This window comes from Herpailurus yagouaroundi, unplaced genomic scaffold, assembly GCF_014898765.1.
Source record: "Herpailurus yagouaroundi ecotype Mexico unplaced genomic scaffold, PumYag 185, whole genome shotgun sequence".
Taxonomy (NCBI): Eukaryota; Metazoa; Chordata; class Mammalia; order Carnivora; family Felidae; genus Herpailurus; species Herpailurus yagouaroundi.
The window spans coordinates 17,161,194-17,179,514 of NW_024412416.1; the positions used below are offsets into that span (position 1 = coordinate 17,161,194).

Sequence of the window (18,321 nt, forward strand, 5' to 3'; positions counted from 1 at the left end):
CCCCCCCCCCCCCCCAAAATCTCCTTGGAAATACCGGACCTAATGATCTACACAGCCCTGCAATCATGAGCTTCTGGACCCCTACATCCCTCCTCCAAAGCTGAATAGCCCTAGTCTCTTCAAGCCTTGTTCAAATGGTTTCAAGCCCTCTCATCACCCCGGTTATTCTCCATGGACAAGTGCCAGTGTGCTTCATATGCGGTCTCAGCAGCACCAAAGAGAACAAATCTGTAATTGCACCGGGATATTACCCTTCCATTACCGCAGTCCCAGGTCACGTCTGCTGTCCAGCAGCCCCACTGCAATGCCGGGGCTCACTGTGCTTTCTGAGGATGAAAACCGCCATCTGTGTCTTTTTCCCCGGGTGGTGCAGAGACACGTCCTCCCGGGCACATCCTTGATCATTGGTTGCTTTTGGACAGACTAGATGACACTTATCCCACGAGGCAGTCTGGGATCAGTAGACGGAAAACAACTCTCTTACAATTAGGTTTGTTCAAACACAGGCTAAACTGGCCTAGTGTGGTACTGCCTGCCTATCCATGAGGTTTGCAGGCAGAATTCATCCGGAGGTCACGCAGCTGCCAAAGCGTGGCCAGCACTTGGTGAGAATGCCTCCCGCTCTAAAATCCCCTGCTTCTATCACACAACACTCGAAGATGGAGGAAGAGCAAGCTCCACGTGGGCTCACGTGCAAGAGCCAAGGGCGCCGTGACGGAAAAACACGACGGGCATCACGCCTACTCTTGGCCCTGGACAGTCCAGAGCGTCATCAGCTTTTCTGCCACAAATCACTTCATGCTCACCACCACCCTGTGAAGTGAGGCATCCCAGTTTGCAAATGACAAATGAGCTCGGGTCAAATCACTTCTCTGGGTCGCCCAGGAGGTTGGCAGAGCCAGGATGCCAAATTAGTGGTCTCTGACACCATCGTCCAGGTTCATCCTATGCTTCCCTGCAAATCACAGGAGGAAACGGGAAAGGCCAAGGGCCATCAGTTGGTGGGAATCTGGAATGCTAGGGTAAGCAGTTTTGATTGAATGCAGGAGAGAAGAAAAAGACCACAGCTTTTTTTGATAAGGAGTTATTTTTTCATCTCTGTAAATGCTTGACATCAGTTAAGAATTTAAAAATAGAAGGAATAATAAAACAAGGGGAAAGAAATGAAAGATAAGGCCCTTGAGAGGCAACTAAGGAATGGGGGTCCTCAGCAGCGTTGGTGACCGGCCGGCCTCTGATCAGAGAAACAGTGAAGAGTGAACCCCACAGGGACGAAGGCACGTGCTTCTCAAACCACCTTTCTGGAAAGTGCATCTCCAGCATCTTTGAGGAAGAAGCTGGAGAGCTTCATGACTTACATCCCAACACCAGCCTGTCATGCACGTTAACTGCTTGTCCCCGGGAATTCAGAACTCCAGGATGTTTGCCATTTGCTCACAGGGTTATCGAGAATTGCTGTGATGGACTCAACCAGCTTCTCAACAATTAACTCCTACATGGGGCTTATCAAACAGCTTCAGATCCCTTTAGTGTCCACCCAAACACACACATGGCTTCACCGATGTAACTGTTCATACAGAATTACAAAGGAACCAGGGACACAACGGTCACAACCAGGCACGGGGGTGATGTGACAAGCGGGTCAGAGCTGGGAAGAGGGTCTACGACAGCATCCGCTGCTTCCGAGTTCAAACCACCTACAGAAGGTGCGTTCATGCACTCGTGTCGGCTTCGAAATACTAGATTAAAGAGCGTGAGGTACGCATAACACCTGCGCACTTTCTGGAACTCGTGCAAAATTTCAGCAAGCACCACAGAGCCCCAGCCAGTAGGAAAACATTTGAAAACTTTATTTAAAGCGCTATTATATATAAGGAAAGGTCCAGAGTGAGATTTCTCATAGCTTATGAATATTTATTATAATACATTCTTGAAAACAACCAAAAAATTAAGTACAGTATAAATAGGAAACAGATTTATGAGTCAGTCACATGTTTACATTATGCAAATTATAGTTAAAGACCTATAACCAGGATATTGTTAAATGCCGAAGAAAGGTGGGGGGAGGGGGGAGAGCGCTGCTGATATTTGGACGTTTGCTTAAAATCGGCAAGTGATATTTTGAGTTTTGTTGACAATCTGTTCACCGAAGAGTGCCTGTGGGCACATCTTGTTACTTTCGCTAACCTGGTGGTGGAGTCCCAAATCCAAGGCAATGTCTAAGGCCTGGGGTTCTCATAGCCCCTTTGTTCATGGCAACAAAGGCTTTGTTGGACAGAAATGGAAGGAGTCCTGAACCTGAACCAGAAAGCTCTCACACACAGCAGCCACTCTCAGCCTTGGACCAATGAAGAGGCTTTGCCAACATGCTAAAAACTCCCACGGAGAGCTAGCTAAGAACACTTGTGTCTCCAGATGAACAAGAAAAGAAGCAGAAACAACAGTCTCTGGGCTGAATAACTTTCTCCAGTCCAGGATATCACCTTGGGCTTTGTGACACCAATCAAGCAGAGTGTCCTCTGAGTACAAACGCTGGGTACACAGGGTGAAAAGCAAAGGTCTTTCTCCAGGGGGGCTGGAGAGCTGAAGAAAGCCCCCTCTGCAAACTGTAAAGATCTGTAACCCCAAACTTTCACCCGATAACACATCGTTTACAGAGGGCTGACTGATAAAGGGTTGGTTTAGTCTTTTTTAATTTCTTATTAGGAAAATAATACATGGTCACCAAAAAAAAATCCACAAAACACAGAAAAGTATAATCAAGGAGAAAATTTCCAAAATAGAAAGGAAACTGGGGCATCTGGGTGGCTCAGTCGGTTAAGCTTCTGACTTCGGCTCAGGTCATGATCTCACGGTTTGTGGGTTAGAGCTCCACGCAGGGCTCTGCCCTGACAGTTCAGAGTCTGGAGCCTGCTTCAGATTCTGTGTCTCCCTCTCCCTCTCTGCCCCTGTCCTGCTCATGGTCTGTGTATCTCAGCAATAAAATAAACATTTAAAAAAAAAAGTTTTTATAGAATGGAACTTAAATTGGGGCCCCCTTGAAGTCAGAGACTTCAAAGGTGTTTTGCTTACAGCTCACCGGTGCCCTGGGCCCCAGGTGGAATGATGGGCTGGGAACCTTCTCCCCTAGCCACCTCCTGCCGCCCGCTACCAACAGCCCCAGATCCCTACCCCATATGCAACTCAGCACTCACTCCAAGGAGCTGAAATCAGTCACAAATGGTCTCTTCATAATGCAGCGGAAGAATAAATGAGTTACAGATTAAATAAACTTCCTCACCAGAAACAAAACCCCACCCAATCATCACCTTGCAAAACTCCCCTGCAATGCGCTGTGTGGCCCGAGGCAAGTTACTTGACCATCAGAGGCCTGATTTGTACATGGGGGATAAGAATAGTCCCTGTGCTTCATAGGACTGTGGGGACACTCCAACAAAAGGGCTCCACCCTCTGCACACAACCCGTACATGTTATTAACAACAACAGCACGTACTACCCTCAAAGGCAGCTCGGAATACAGTCATCGTGGGTATGAGGGTGTCTAGTGTCTTTTTTTTTTTTTTTCACATTTATTTATTTTTGAGAGAGAGAGAGAGTGAGAGCCAGGGAGGGGCAGAGAGAGAGAAAGGGAGACACAGAATCCGAAGCAGGTTCCAGGCTCCGAGCTGTCAGCACAGAGCCCGATGCGGGGCTCGAACCCACAAACCGTGAGATTTGACCTGACCCGAAGTCAGGCGCTTAACCGACTGAGCCACCCAGGCTCTCCGAAGGTGTCTAGTGTCTTAATACAAAAGCCAATATGTGTGCCAATAAACAAAAATAATGCACTATCAGATCTCTAAAGGCTGAAAATAAATCACTTCTGCCTTGATATTCTTCTAGGTCCGGCCTAAGAGTACAACCACCATTCCATGTATTTAATTCCATTAGCTGCAAAAGCAATTCAATCAGAATTCTTGCTTAATCCATTAATAACCACCAACCTGTCTTTGTGTCCTGGGGATTAACCAAGGCTAATATTTTATGTTGAGGTTCGTCACGGTACATGGTGCAAAAGCAAACAGACGAAGCTTCCAGTTTAATCTGAAAAAAATAAAAAAAATAATGAAATCACCCTTTTGTTCTGTCATCCTGGTAAGGGCACGGGAAATGACTTAACAATTAACTAGCACAATATTCACCAAAAGAACTGTTACACGGAGGTTAATTTGACAGGATGGAGGCAATTTAGAAATGGAAACCTTACCCACTCTGAGCTAAACACAAGTGGCAAGTGACAAAGGCCCTTCCTTTGTCTCCCACCCAGCAAAACCCTCTCCATCTATTGTTTACTTGTCCATCCATCCAAGGACGGATTAAATACCTACTCAACTGATACCTTTCCAGTCCCTCCCTTCCATATGCTTTGGGAAGCATCAGCTTCCCCCACCCAAATCCCCCTTAGGCCTCAGCCTACAAAAGCCAATGGCCGCACGCTCACCTCGGGCTTGCACCTGCCAGGCTGGCCTCCACTGTATTCCTGTGGCCACTCCATGGAAACAGCCTCAACAAGCCTGTGTCCACCCACGATGCCACTCAGGCTGCCTGCCGCCCTGCCACTGGTCTCCGCAAGCCATCTCAATAAACCCATACCCTCTCTGGGCCCTGCAGGCTCAGCTCTGGGTCTGGGGCGGCCCAGGGGCAGAGAACCTCAGTGCCGGTGCCTGTGTGCCTATGAACCAGAGGAACACCAAGCAGCATGTGTGCAGCCTGTAATGCGGGGACTGTCCGAGAGCCTTCTGGAAAGCGCTGCCATCCCAGCCCTCTTTGGGGCCATCGAGCCCACTGCTCCTGGCTCCCAAAGCAAAAGGCCAACATGTTCCACTGCAAAGCCTGTTTTGAAAACCGAGGAGAGTATAAGAAAATGAGAAAAGAATGTGTCAGCTGAGCGAGGCAGGCAGGATGCCTGTAAAAGTTTACAGCAGGCCTCCGTGGTTTTGGAGAACTGTTTCTTAACAAATTCAAGTCACCGTTAGGGACAGTCTCCGAGCTGGCCCTCCCACGGTGGTTCTGTGAAGCACAGTTTACCCACTAGAGGGCTGTTACAGGCCATTAAAAACAATACATACAGGAGCCCCTGACTGTCTCAGTGGGTGAAGCATGCGACTCTCGATCTTGGGGTTGGAGGTTTGAGTCCCACTTTGGGTGTAGCGATTACTTAAAAATAAAATCTTTTTTTTTTTTACATTTTTTAATGTTTATTTATTTTTGAGAGCAAAAGAGACACAGCGTGAGTGGGGGAGGGCCAGAGAGAGAGGGAGACACAGAATCTACAGCAGGCTCCAGGCTCTGAGCTCCGAGCTGTCAGTGCAGAGCCTGATGCAGGGCTCGAACTCATGAACCACGAGATCATGACCTGAGCCAAAGTCGGATGCTCAACCAACTGAGCCACCCAGGCGCCCCCAGAAATAAAATCTTTTCAAAAATATACACACAGAGCATTGTATTGACATAAAAAGATGTTTCTTACAGACAATATTGTATTCTGAGAGGACCTGAATGTTTAAAATGTATATGCAGAAATAAAAATCAAATGAAACACGTCAAAATGTTCACAGCAGTTAGCTTTGGTTTTTTTTAAATCTATCTGTCCCTGGCTACAGTTTCCCAAATATTATACAAAATATTATTGATTATGCAATTAATAATACAATTAATTATCCCAGCATACGGTGGTTTATTACCAGAAAAAAAAATCGTAAGTATTACTGTTTAAACGTGATAGGACAATTTCAAGACTGGAAACAGTTCATTAGGACTTTTTGAAGAACCAGATCGATGGGGTACGACATATACTCAAACCGCTTTCTCATCTTCCTTTTTGTTTGGAAAAATTTCTCTGGATTCAAAAAAAAAAGTTAAATTTGCTAAAAGCGAGGAGGTCCGATGCCACCCCAAATTAGACTATTTCAACCACTAAGTGGTACAAAACGGCTACCATTGCTTAAGTAATTGTTAAAATGGTAGGAAAACAAATGGATAATGTTCTCATGGAAACTTATTTTCCTTTAAGGGGGAGAAGCAGATAGATATAAAGTCATTTCAGCATTTCTATCACATAAAAACAACTTAATTTTAAAAACTGTCTTATTTTGTTATGTTTTTGCTAAGAACACTAAAATTACTGGCTCACTGAGCACACTTACATATTTGGGTTTTTTAAGGAAGGGAATCTCATAAATAAGCGTGAAATGAAAACAGAGGATTGAAACTGCATCCTAAGGTACTCCAGGGCTAACTCTTGTATTTCACCAGCTTCTCAGGTTATCTAGGTTTCCCCACACTCGGTCCCACCCGGCTCCCCAAGAATTAGCAACCCTCCCTAACCCTAATGGACAGCTTGCGTCCTCTTCCGGTTTAACCGCCACTAGGGGGCGCTGAAAGCGTGTGCGTGCAGGGACCTCCCTCTGCAGATCAACAATGTGGAATCACCCCAGAGATTCATCTAGGAGTTGATTATGAATTAGCATCTCCAAAATCTCAAGGAAGCCACACTATATAAGCTGCACAAGCCACTTTTCTAATTAACTCTGGAACAACCCTACTATGCCGGGTAGACAGCGATGATAATCTGATACGAGTAAAATCTTATAAAACAAGAAAGTCTTGTCTCTTCGAACATCAGACTCAAATCTGAAAGAAACGTGACTGACTTAGGTACAGCCCAAGATTCACATATTCTTTTTACTTACTGCATGGGGAAAAAACATTCTTAAAGGTAACACGATTTTAAAATTTTACCCACAGTCCACCATCCTAACAAATAAATGGTTTTCATTTCTCTCTGTTCCCTTCCAGTCCTTATTCAAAAGACAACCTTGGGGCGCCTGGGTGGTTCAGTCGGTTAAGCGTCTGATTTAGGCTCCGGTCATGATCTCATGGTTCATGGGTTCGAGCCCCACATCGGGCTCTGTACTGACAGTATGGAATCTGCTTTGGATTGTCTCTACCCTTTTCTCTCTCTCCCATTCTCTCTGCTCCTCCCCTACTCGCTCTCTATCAAAATAAATAAACTTTTTTTTAAAAATGCAATCTTATCGGTACTAAAAATCATTTTTTATATAATTACATTCCAGTTGACAAAACTTCATTCCAAATCACAAAATTTTAAAACTGAGCCAAACCCTAGAGACCAAAGAGCAACCAATCCCCTCATCTTACACATGGGGAAACTGAGGCCCAACCAGGCATCACACAGTGTCTCCTTCAGTCCCTATAACAACAGTACAAGATAAGCTCTGTTATTGTCCCAGTTTTAAATATAAGAACACCAAAACCAGAGAGGTTAAGACACTTGCTCGAGATCACACAGCTAGTAAGCGGTAAACGTGGGATTCACAACAGGCTGTCTCACTCACTGCCTCGCATAACTGGACTTTATACTCAGGACTCCCAAAACCTATTCTAGGATTCCTTCTGCTTCTCAAAGTGGAATTATTCTAGCATTCACTCTGGAAGTTATTATTTTCTTAATCTATAATATTCATTCTAGTACTGACCTTCTACTTTCTAGTGAGCTAGATTTTTCCAGAGCTTTCTACCAACAAGGAACATCACACATACCTGCTCCCCAGTGGGAAGAGAGAAAACCTCTACTGAGGACCGTATCCCTTCCCTGAGTGTCGCATAATAACCCAGAGTTGCTTCCAGATGCCTTTCAGGGTCATCTTCCAAAATATCCACTGGGTAAATGCCTGAAAGGAGGAAAGACAGCAAGAAATGACATTAGATTTACTCTTTTGTTAAAGGGAAAGTCCTTTATTTCTTGAAGTTTGGTGTATGTGTATGTGTGTGTTTGAGAGAGAGAAGGCATGAGGTGGGGGGGAGGGGTAAGTGAGGGAGAGAGAGAATCCCAAGCAGGCTCCACGCTGTCAGGGCAAAGCCCAACGTGAGGATCGATCTCAGGAACCATGAAATCATGATCTGAGCTGAAATCAAGAGTCAGACATTTAACCAACTGAGCCATCCAGGCGCCCTGCTGGGTTTTGTTTTTTGTTTTTTGTTTTAAGCACACAATTAACACTTGCTGTAAAAATTATGTTCACCTATTTTTTTTTTCAATGAAAAAGTGCCGCAACAGATGCCAAAAGAAACCAGAAGACATTCTCAATGGCAGGGGTGGCAGCAACCCTGGAGGGATAGGACATTCCACCCACACCCTCTTGCAACGCTACAGAAACTTCCTTCCATAAACCCAAACCATCAAATGGGTTCCCAAGTATCTATCTTCCCAGAGGGTCAGTCACAGCAGCCATGTGCACAGGCAGATACCTTGAGAGCCCACGCTAGCTGGTTAGAACTTTTTTTTTTTCTGAGAGAGAGAGAGAGGGCGTGCAAGCAAAGGGCAGAGACAGAGAGAGAGGGAGAGAGAGGGAAATCCGGGGCTCATCGGAAGCGGGGCTCGAGCTCACCCGATGCGGGGCTCAAACTCATGAACCGTGAGATCATGACCTGAGTGGAACTCAGATGCTTAACGACTGAGCTACCTGGGCACCCTGGTTAGAACCTTGATAACACTGACAAAGCCAGCTTGAGTTTTGCCAGCTTCCATATTCGCTGCGCAGGCTGATAAGATTTGCCAATTCTTCTCCCTGAGTTGGGCTACTGTTGTGTAAGAGAGCTGAAATGTACTAGTTAGTAGGAACTGTAAACCCACATGTCCATACACAGGGAGACTAGTGTATATATTAATTTGCAAGTTTTCCCCTGGCTCCTCCTCAGCATCTCTTTCTTATCATCACACTTGTAAAGGAAAATTACATCCTTGAATAATCATACAAATTGATAGCATCCAATTCAGCTTGGAAGCAGCAGTCGGCTTTCCCCTGAGATGCTGGCTGGCCTCTGGCTGGCGTGTGCCCAAGTGGGAGGGGACTCTGTCGCCCCCTTCTCTTCTGTGGATCCTGCCTCTGATTCAGCTCTGGGCCTCCTACGGGGGTGAGGCTGCCAAAATGGCTGCCTGATCACCCCCTTCCTCCTCCTCCCCTCCTCTACCTCCTCAAGAAAGATAAGCCTTCACATAAACACTCACAGAGATAGCGGCTTCCCACCTTTCTCTCAGAACCTCCATTCCTCCTGCCAGCTACTTTTCAGGAAACGGGCTGCTGTTAGCAGCAAAGGGTTTCAAGTCCCCAGTCTTTGCCTGTGAGGAATGTTACTGCCATGGATTAGTTACTGGGGGAAACGCTCACAGAAAAGGAGGGATGTCAGGAACGCCTGTGGACCAGGGCCCCGCCTCTGCATATGCCCAAACCCTGCCCCGGGCTTTACATGCTGACAATGTCATGGGCACACACAGACTGACAGAGAGATGAGCAAATACATTCTCCCGCTATTCAATGTTCTAAAAAAGGATGTGAGGGGCGCCTGGGTGGCTCAGTCAGTTAAGCGTCTGACTCTTGATTTCGGCTCAGGTCGTGATCTCACGGTTCGTGGGATCGAGCCCCCATCGGGGGGCTGACAGCTCTCCTGTTCTCTCTCCCTCTCTCCCTGCCACTCCCCCACATTCTCTCTCTCTCTCTCTCTCTCTCTCTCTCTCTCTCTCTCTCAAAATAAATACACATTAAAAAAATATTTGAGTATAAAATGTGTACCCAAAAATTACAACTATAAATGCACTGATACAAATGTTTCAAATAAAGACGGAAGAATTAACAGTCCTCTTGGTGACTATGAAAAAGTCCATGATGAACTCTGGGATCTCTCCCTCTTAAAAAGGGCTGTATCTCTGTATAGCCAACATATTCTGTTGCAAAAGACACACACTGGTGGACGGACGGACACACACACAGACACACACACACACACACACACACACACACACACAGAGTCAAGGATGTCCAGACTCCTCCCTTTGAGACCAGAAGCCCCAAAAACCAACCAGACATTGCAGGCTGAACCTGTAGACCTCCCCTACACCCTACTGGGCCTTCCTAGCCCAGAGGGATCCAAGCTGGAACCCTGGCTCCTACCTCAGGGTCCACTTCAAACCTGTCACCAAGACCTGCCTGCGTCACCTGTCTCCATGCTCATCCTTAGTCCTGAACCTCAGCATCTCAGCCACCTGCCACCTGCCATCGACCAAAATAACCCAGCTAGGTTGCCTGGGGCCCAGGTCCAGCAGGATGCTGAGTGCTCTCTAGCCCTTATTTCACTCAGTTGGCTTAACCCCCGTTTCCAGAGGAGGAAACTGAGGCCAAGAGGAGAATGTGCGGCTAGTCAGTGGCACCAGCAGGTCATGAAGCTCCGGCTGATTCCAAAATCGGTGTAACAGTCAGATTACGTCAGCGATCCCATCAAAAACGATCTCCTCCACCCAGCTCCGAAGGCCCTTCATAATTCCACGCCCCCTTCACCCAACACGCTTCTACACCTGCACCCCCCACTCCTTCTATCGTGACCTCCCCAAGGCCCATCTCAAAAACCGGCACTCCCTGAACCCTTCACGGAGCCCCCAAAGGCAAGGCCTCTGGGGGCCTCTGAGTCCTGTGTTCGAATCCCAACTCGGCTTAGGATGGGACTGACTCTGTCTCTGCGGCCTCCCCTGCCCATCAGGGCCTCACATGCATGAACTCGCTGGGCCAGAGAGGCAGCCTCACCCCACTGGCTCCCAAGCCAGGAACACGGAGTGCTCCTCAGAGCACCTGGTGCTCACGCTTCTCTCCTCTCCCACCCTGCCGCCGAGACCCCTCCCCAGGCTTTTCCCACCCCGAGCACTTAGGAAATCTGGGCGGGTGTGTAGCCGGGCTCTCTGTTCAAACCGCTCTTCACTTCCTCTAGACAGTCGAGTGGCTTCCCGCAGCTATGAAAAAAGACCGTGCACGTTCAAATGAATGAAGAAAAACAAACTGGAAAGAGGGTGGCTTCAACCCTGAAGCACCCAACTCAAGCTGCATGTTCGCCCCATGAAAACAGCTTCAAGAACACGCTCTCCTAACTGCCCCCAGGAGCTCTGTCTCAGGAGCGAGTAAAGGACCCCCCCCCCCCCATACTCTCTGTTGCTGGGATCTTCTCAGGAGCGATGCCTGTCAGACCCAGGCATCTAGTGCACTCCAGTGAGGTCGACGGCTACCAGGAGAGGGTCACCAACCAGCTCCACCAAGAAGCTGAACTTGGCCCCTTGGGGGTCAGGGAGGACACTGTGGTCTTCAGGGCTTTGAGAGAAAGGACACCCCACCAGGGCCACAGGGCCCAGAAAGCCTGGGAGCTCCTGGGGGGCCCAGAGAGGTTCCTGTTGGCTCCCCTACAGGCTGCCAAGGGTTACCTGGCATCAGTTCTGGTCGCCTGTGGTCAGGAGAAATGCAATGAATGTGTTTTGCTCCTTTACACACCATGAAATCATTTCCCCTGCTGCTTCCGCTGCTGAGGCTGGGAGACCCCCTCAGAGAACTTGGGGGGAGGGGCAGTAACCTCAGGACACCCTTGGCCTTCCTGCCTCCACTGTCAGCTGGGCCCAGGGGCAGAGCCCTGGGGTGGGGGTGGGGTGGGGGTCTTCTCAGCAGGAAGGCCACCAGAAAAGTCGGGCCTGCCTCTGGGGGTCAGGACCCGGCAGGGCACAGACTAACCCTCTGGGAAGCGGAGGGCACCTTTGAGCATCTCAGGCCCCACACAAAACGCAGCACCCGTGCCGCACCCAGGCCCGCTCCCCCTTTAAAGCCTCCAAGCCAGGCGTAGACCCCACATTCCCCAGAAGTGCCCTGGGACAGGCAAACCAGTCTGGGAGAGGCGGCTCAATTCTTCAGCCCTTTGGGTTTTAATTAGCTCTCCTCCGCCTGGGTGGTAAGTGGGGGGGCAGGAGCTCCCCCATAAGAAAAGCTCCAGCAGCTTCACTCTTACAAAATGTGTGGGTTCGGTTTCTAGAAATCTGCGTGGGAATGAAAAAAGGAAATGCTTCAGACAGGAGCGGGGGGGACATCCAGTACCTGATGGGAAAGGGGACCCCTGCTCTCCCAGGGGAATAAAGACCCCTGCCCAACTTGGCAGGAAGAGAGACTCCCTCCCCAGCCCAGGATGAGCATACACACACACACACACACACACACACACACACACACACACACAGGAGACCCCGAGAGAGGAAGGAAGCCTCCCACCCACTCACCCCCCAGACCGCAAGGGCACACTTGGGCAGTGCCCAGGGGCCTCCAGGAAGTAAACAAGTCTGGGACGTCTGACGCAGGCGCTCTGGAGGCTGAGCTGGGACCGCCGCACTGGCTTCGCTGGTGATGGAAGGCAGACTCCGGGCAGGGGCTTCCAGATGTGAAATGCTAACAGGCTTTAATGGCTTCAACTGAACAGGAAATGTTTTTCCAAAGCCAAAAGAATGTAATCTTTTCAGTACAACGTAAAATGCTTTTATGAAAAAGACACCCAGTTGAAATAATTCACTGAAGCCTGTAAAAAAAAAAAAAATGAGATCCCCAAACGAGCCCCCAGTTTAAGAATTCATATTAAGCATATGTTTGCTATAGTCACCGGAACAACAACAACAACGTGGTACCTCTTAAAGCATACTTCTAGGGAAAATACTTAAATCATTCTTTGTACTGAAGTCCCAGTTCCCAGGGCTGCACGGATGGTACCCAACACTCCCCCGAGCCACTGCCTGTTACCCACTGCTGATCAGCCATGGCCACTCCAGGGCCACCCACTGCTTCTCAGTCTGGCAAAGCCTAATGCTCTAGAACCTTCTCAGCACTCTTTGGTCCTCCCAATATAAAGAGCAATGCTGGGGCACCCGGGTGGCTCAGTCGGTTGAGCATCCAAATTCAGCCCAGGCCATGAGCTCACACTGCATGAGTTCCAGCCCCGCATCGGGCTCACTGTTGTTAGCTCAGAGCCTGCTTCGGATCCTCTGTCCCCCCCCCCCCCCCCCCCCCCCCCCCGGCCCCGCGCCCCCCCCTGGAATAGTACACAAAAAAAAAAAAAAAAAAAAAAAAAAAAAAAACAACGCCAATTAATGAAGACATCGAAAGATGTCTCAAAAGATCTGCACTTACCCATTTATTCAGTATCGCTTGCAAAATATTCTCTCCGAATACCACCTCAAACAAATATGAAGAAAGTTCTTTCATTTTGGGAAAGTGGGATTTTTCTCATATGGGACTATGATCATGAGAAACATGAATAAAGATATTTTAAACTTTCCTAGCCCTGCTCTTGAGAATGTTGACCCCAATGAAAGCCTCTATCTACCCATCAGTAACTACATGGCCTTATGTCATCAGAAAAACTGACTGTAATCACTTGATTTTTTTGTAGTAATGTACGTTGTCATTCTTGAAGTATAGCTAACGAATCTTGCTCATGATATGTGAAAAAATTTCTAAGAATACCAAATTAGAAGGTAGTATTCCACTTTCATTTTTCAACAATGGTTAAGAGTTGGTATTCCTAACATACGTTTGGTGTGGTTTTTTTTTTTTTTTGCTTTCCTTTATTTTTCATACAAGTGGTCTGCTGTTTCTTCAAAAATCAATTTTCTTCTCAAAGGAACTTATAAGAGGGGCTCCTGGGTGGCTCAGTCAGTTAAGTGTCTGACTTCGGCTCAGCTCACGATCTCGCGGTTTGCGAGTTCAAGCCCCGTGTCGGGCTCTGCGCTGACAGCTCAGAGCCTCGAGCCTGCTTCGGATTCTGTGTCTCCCTCTCTCTCCCCCCACTCACGCTCTCTCTCTCTCTCTCTCTCAAAAAATGAATAAACATTAAGAAAAATTAAAGAAACTTGTAAGAAAGAATCCATATCACAGAAAAACTGCCAGCGAGGGTTAAGTGACTAATTCTGGACTTAGCAGGAAACACGGAGACTAGTTTGTAACCAGAGAGAGAAGGGCACCAGGAGAGACCAGCAGCACGGAGCAAGGTGTCCGTGCAGATCTGAACCCGGGCGTCACGCACACCCACGGCAAAGAGGGCAGTGCCTAATGGGAGCAGATTCCCAAATGCCACCTCCATTGCTCAGGATTCAGGGCCAGGAACTCATCAGGCTCCCCAATTTCTAGCGAGGCATGTGTTTTGCTGCACGACGCGCTCCCAGAGCTGCGTGTCTTCAAGCTGTATGCTTTAAAACTCAGTATTCGCCACGCAAACTGCATCTTGCGCCTCCGAAGCATCCACCACAGGATGCCTTAAAACGGAGAACTACTCATCACCTAAGGGATGAGTATGTTTTTTTTTTTATTTTTTTTTTTAATTTTTTTTTTCAATGTTTATTTATTTTTGGGACAGAGAGAGACAGAGCATGAACGGGGGAGGGGCAGAGAGAGAGGGAGACACAGAATTGGAAACAGGCTCTGAGCCATCAGCCCAGAGCCCGACGCGGGGCTCGAACTCCCGGACCGCGAGATCGTGACCTGGCTGAAGTCGGACGCCCAACCGACTGCGCCACCCAGGCGCCCCAGGGATGAGTATGTTTAACTAAAACACAAAAGAGGGTTATTGCGTATACAGGTATCCCCTGCTCTTCCCAAGTTTACACGATGCCCCTTTGCTCTCATGAAAGAGCTCCGTTAGTACCCGTTTTTGCTCACTGAAAAAATCCAAACAGGTCTTTCCCTTTTATGATGAAAGGTGAGAAGCAAAAACAGTGTTCGGCATCGGTTCTGCAGTGAGCCCTTACAGACAAGGCACAAGGCACACACAGTGAGCACACAGTGGTCGGGAGAAATTCCTTTCCCGGAAAGGATCTCAGCATCTCAGCATCAAGCTGCCAGAACTTGTAACGGTGTCTGTGAGCACCTGCGCTTTATCTCGATTTATTTTAGGTTTCCCTTAGCAAGTTGTGTCCTAAGGTATCAGAAAAGCCCGCGACAGGTTATTTTTGGGTCTAGGCATGCTCAAACACCATATAAGTCCATGGTAACTGATTCTTCTCTTTATGCCATTTCAGCCTCATAGGAAGGCTCTCCTTGCAGAGAGTGGGGGAAACCTGTAGTGAGAAATACCCACAGCTGAACAAAACATTGCCTGGCATTGACTTACTATCCTAAAACCCAAGTCTGCACAGCCATCACGAGGACTCTCCTCCTGCCATTCCAGCATTTTCCCAAGCACATCCCATGAACACTTAGCTCCATAAGATATGCTGTGAACGGGGCTTCCAAGGCAGGCACGTTTCAAAATGGGGGCCTGCTGTCCTCAGAGCTCAGGGCTGGGAGCTCCGCGTGCCTATCAGCAAGCAGAAGGTGGAGAAATCCTGAAGCAGTGGAATTTGCTTAATCCAGCATTTATTTCCCATACTTATTTAACCAGGGACCCCTGTGTCCAAAACACCAACTGACAGATGAAAAGCACAACTTAGAGAAGAGTGGGGGGTTGGAGGAGGGAGGGTATTTTAATTTTTTTTATTTTAGAGAGAAAGGGGAGCAAGCAGGGGAGAGGAGCAGAGAGAGGGAGGAGGAGAGAGAGAGAGAGAGAGACAGAGACAGAGACAGAGACAGAGAGAGACTCTCAAGCAGGCTCCACACTCCACAGGGAGCCCAACTCAGGGCTCAATCCCACGACCCTGGGATCATGACCTGAGCCGAAATCAAGAGTCGGACACTCAACCCAACTGACTGAGCCACCCAGGTGCCCCGGGAAGAGTGTTTTGAAGTAATATCAGGGCAGAAGGCAGCATCGCTCTCAGACAGAGAGCAAATATGCAAATGCCCGGAGCCCAAAGGCCCACCAGCCAAGGGAGCCACGGTGACACAAGAGCTATCATCCACAGAAAAGAGTAGAAAACACAAGGTGAAGCAAACATCCAGATATTTTTGTTGCTTTTGAAGAGCATCTGATTGCCAAAATATTCTTAGCAAAGAATTGAGAAAAAAAAAAAAACAGAAAGTTGGAAGACAGACTGTAGAATATGTTAGAATTTTTTGAGCAGATGAGCAAAACTGTCAACGCACGGAAGCACGCTGGGAAAGGTCTGCAGGTGGTGGCGGGAAAGTTTCCTTCCCTGGTAATTGACAGGGAGCCTGTCGCTCTGTTATCACATATTTAGTATTGGCCCACTTGCAACTTGTCACTGCTTTGGCTGAGAATAAATCCCTCGTCCCGAGTCTAAGACGGTAAAATATGCCGATGACTTTATGTGCCCACCCACACAAAGGTTTATGGAACCCTAATTGCTTTTAATATGAAGGTCTCGTAATCTGACCACTGGTGCATCTTACTTGCAGGCAAGTGATACAGAGACAAAACTATTTCTTCCCCTGAATCATTCAAAAGGACATGAGGTGGGAATGAAACACACTGTTGTTTTTGCATCCAAAGAGGTGTCACATCGGAGGACAAATGTGAAGCCCTGCTTGGGGCAGGTGGGATAAAACGGCATCTCCAATGTATACTTCCTTCTGAATGGTAACCTGTAATTGTCTGACCCTGACAATTGTAGGAAGCTCGGGCTTTCCTCACCCCTGAACCTGAGCCACTCCATGCCATGTGATCATCACCACGGTGCCATATTTGTCTAACCTTTACTGAGAAGGAAGAAGGCTCGGGAGAACACAGAAAGCTTGACTCTTTGTATCCTGAATGTAATTGACCAAGAACTTGTGAAAATACCGAGCCCCGGTGTCAGTAACACCACCACAACACGTGATGGCCCCGAAGCTGATGGGAAAATGCTGTGGAGAGCAACTGTCCAGAGCGGAACCAGAGCCCTAAACACACAGGACTCAACGAGAGGAAGAAAATTAACTCCTCATCAACGTAATGCTTTTACCCATTACTCACAGAATAACATTTCTCAGAACTCACCCCCAAACTGTGGCTCTTAATGGACTTCATAAACTTTCATCCAGAAAACCATCTCTGTGTATGCTCATCTATTACACTGCAAACAATAATACCTCTGAAGAGGAGGGAAAGATCGGCTTCTATCTGGCATGCCCAGCCCTGTGCAAAGCATCAGAGGGAGTTGAAAATAGACCAGGCCTCAGTGTCCACATCCCAGTTCTAGATTAAGTTGTGCACGCTGCAAAGTACTTAGACTCATCACCCAGACTACCACCCATGGAGAATGAATGGAAAAGAATAGGTTTAGGGGTGCCTGGGTTGCTCAGTGCAATAAGCGTCCAATTTTGACTCAGGTCATGATCTCACAGTTCGTGACTTCGAGCCGGGGGGGGGGGGGGGGGGGGGGGGGGTGTGGTGTCAGCTGGAGCCTGGAACCGGCTTCAGATTTCAGGTCTCCCTCTGTCTCTGCCCCCTCCCCCACTTGTGCTCTGCCTCTCTCTCTCTCTCCCTCCCTCTCTCTCTCTCAAAAATAAACATTAAAAAAAAAAGAATGGATTTACCTGAATCCTAAAAAAGTATTTACTTAGAGAGAAGACAATTGTTCCCCAATAACTGGAAACGTGTCAAGGTAGCTACATTTTTATAAGGGCACTGGATCTTTTGTATACAACTAAAACATAGGTGAAGAAGCACACACGAAATACAAATAGTTGCATCAAAGTTAGTAGCCACTAAATTGCACCTAGCTGGCTCAGCGGGAAGCGCACAGGACTCTTAATCTCAGGGTCCTGAGTTTCCGCCTCACCTTGGGCATAGAGATTGCTTTAAAAAAATAAACAAAATAAATTTTTAGAAAAGGACTAGCTGGGAGAAAACAGAATACTAATGAGAAGTTCTCACATAAAATGTACCCTTTGGGGTGCCTAGGTGGCTCAGTTGGTTAAGCATCTAAATCTTGATTTCTGCTAAGGTCATGATCTCAAGGTTTGTGAGACTGAGCCCGGAGTCAGGTTCTGTGCTGACAGCGTGGAGGCTGCTTGAGATATCTCCTTCTCCTTTCCCTCTCTCTCTCTCTCTCTCTCTCAAAATAACTAAATATTTTTTAAAAATAAATAAAATGTACATCTTCCATTCACATAGGTTTTTTTTTTCCAGTTTTACAAAAAGCTTTCACACAAGTACTTGCTTGTTTGAAATGAACGTCAACCCTTTGAAGTCAAGAAAGCACACAGAGCCTCACCCCATTTCTCAGATGTGGAAACGGAAGCTCAAAAACAGAAAGTCAGTAGTAGGGCTGGACTCAAACTCAGATCTTAAGATTTCCAGGGGAGCCTTTGACAGCACCCCCTCCTGCTTACTAATGTATATCATGTCAAGAGCCATGTGCTATAAGCCAGCACTAAATGGGAGCTAGCACTCAGCACAGCACTGCTTAAAATAATCCTTTTGAAGGCTGAATAATATTAGGTTATATAATGTGTGTGTGTGTGTGTGTGTGTGTGTGTGTGTGTGTGTGTGTGTGTAAAACTGCCATTTTGTTTATCCATTCACCTGTTATTGAAT

The 18,321-nt window shown here is 47.6% G+C and overlaps 1 protein-coding gene across 1 annotated transcript in view; it reads right to left on the reverse strand.

Annotated features, from left to right (window-relative positions):
- The window catches only part of LOC121042473 (protein FAM169B-like), a 92,626-nt gene that overhangs the window by 63,461 nt on the left and 10,844 nt on the right, over positions 1-18,321 (reverse strand). Inside the window, exons 2-3 of the mRNA XM_040493770.1 lie at positions 7,603-7,733; positions 3,984-4,083 (exon numbers count right to left, since the gene is read on the reverse strand). Of these exons, the coding sequence (XP_040349704.1) occupies positions 3,984-4,083; positions 7,603-7,733 (231 nt within the window). The remainder of the gene's footprint in view (positions 1-3,983; positions 4,084-7,602; positions 7,734-18,321) is intronic.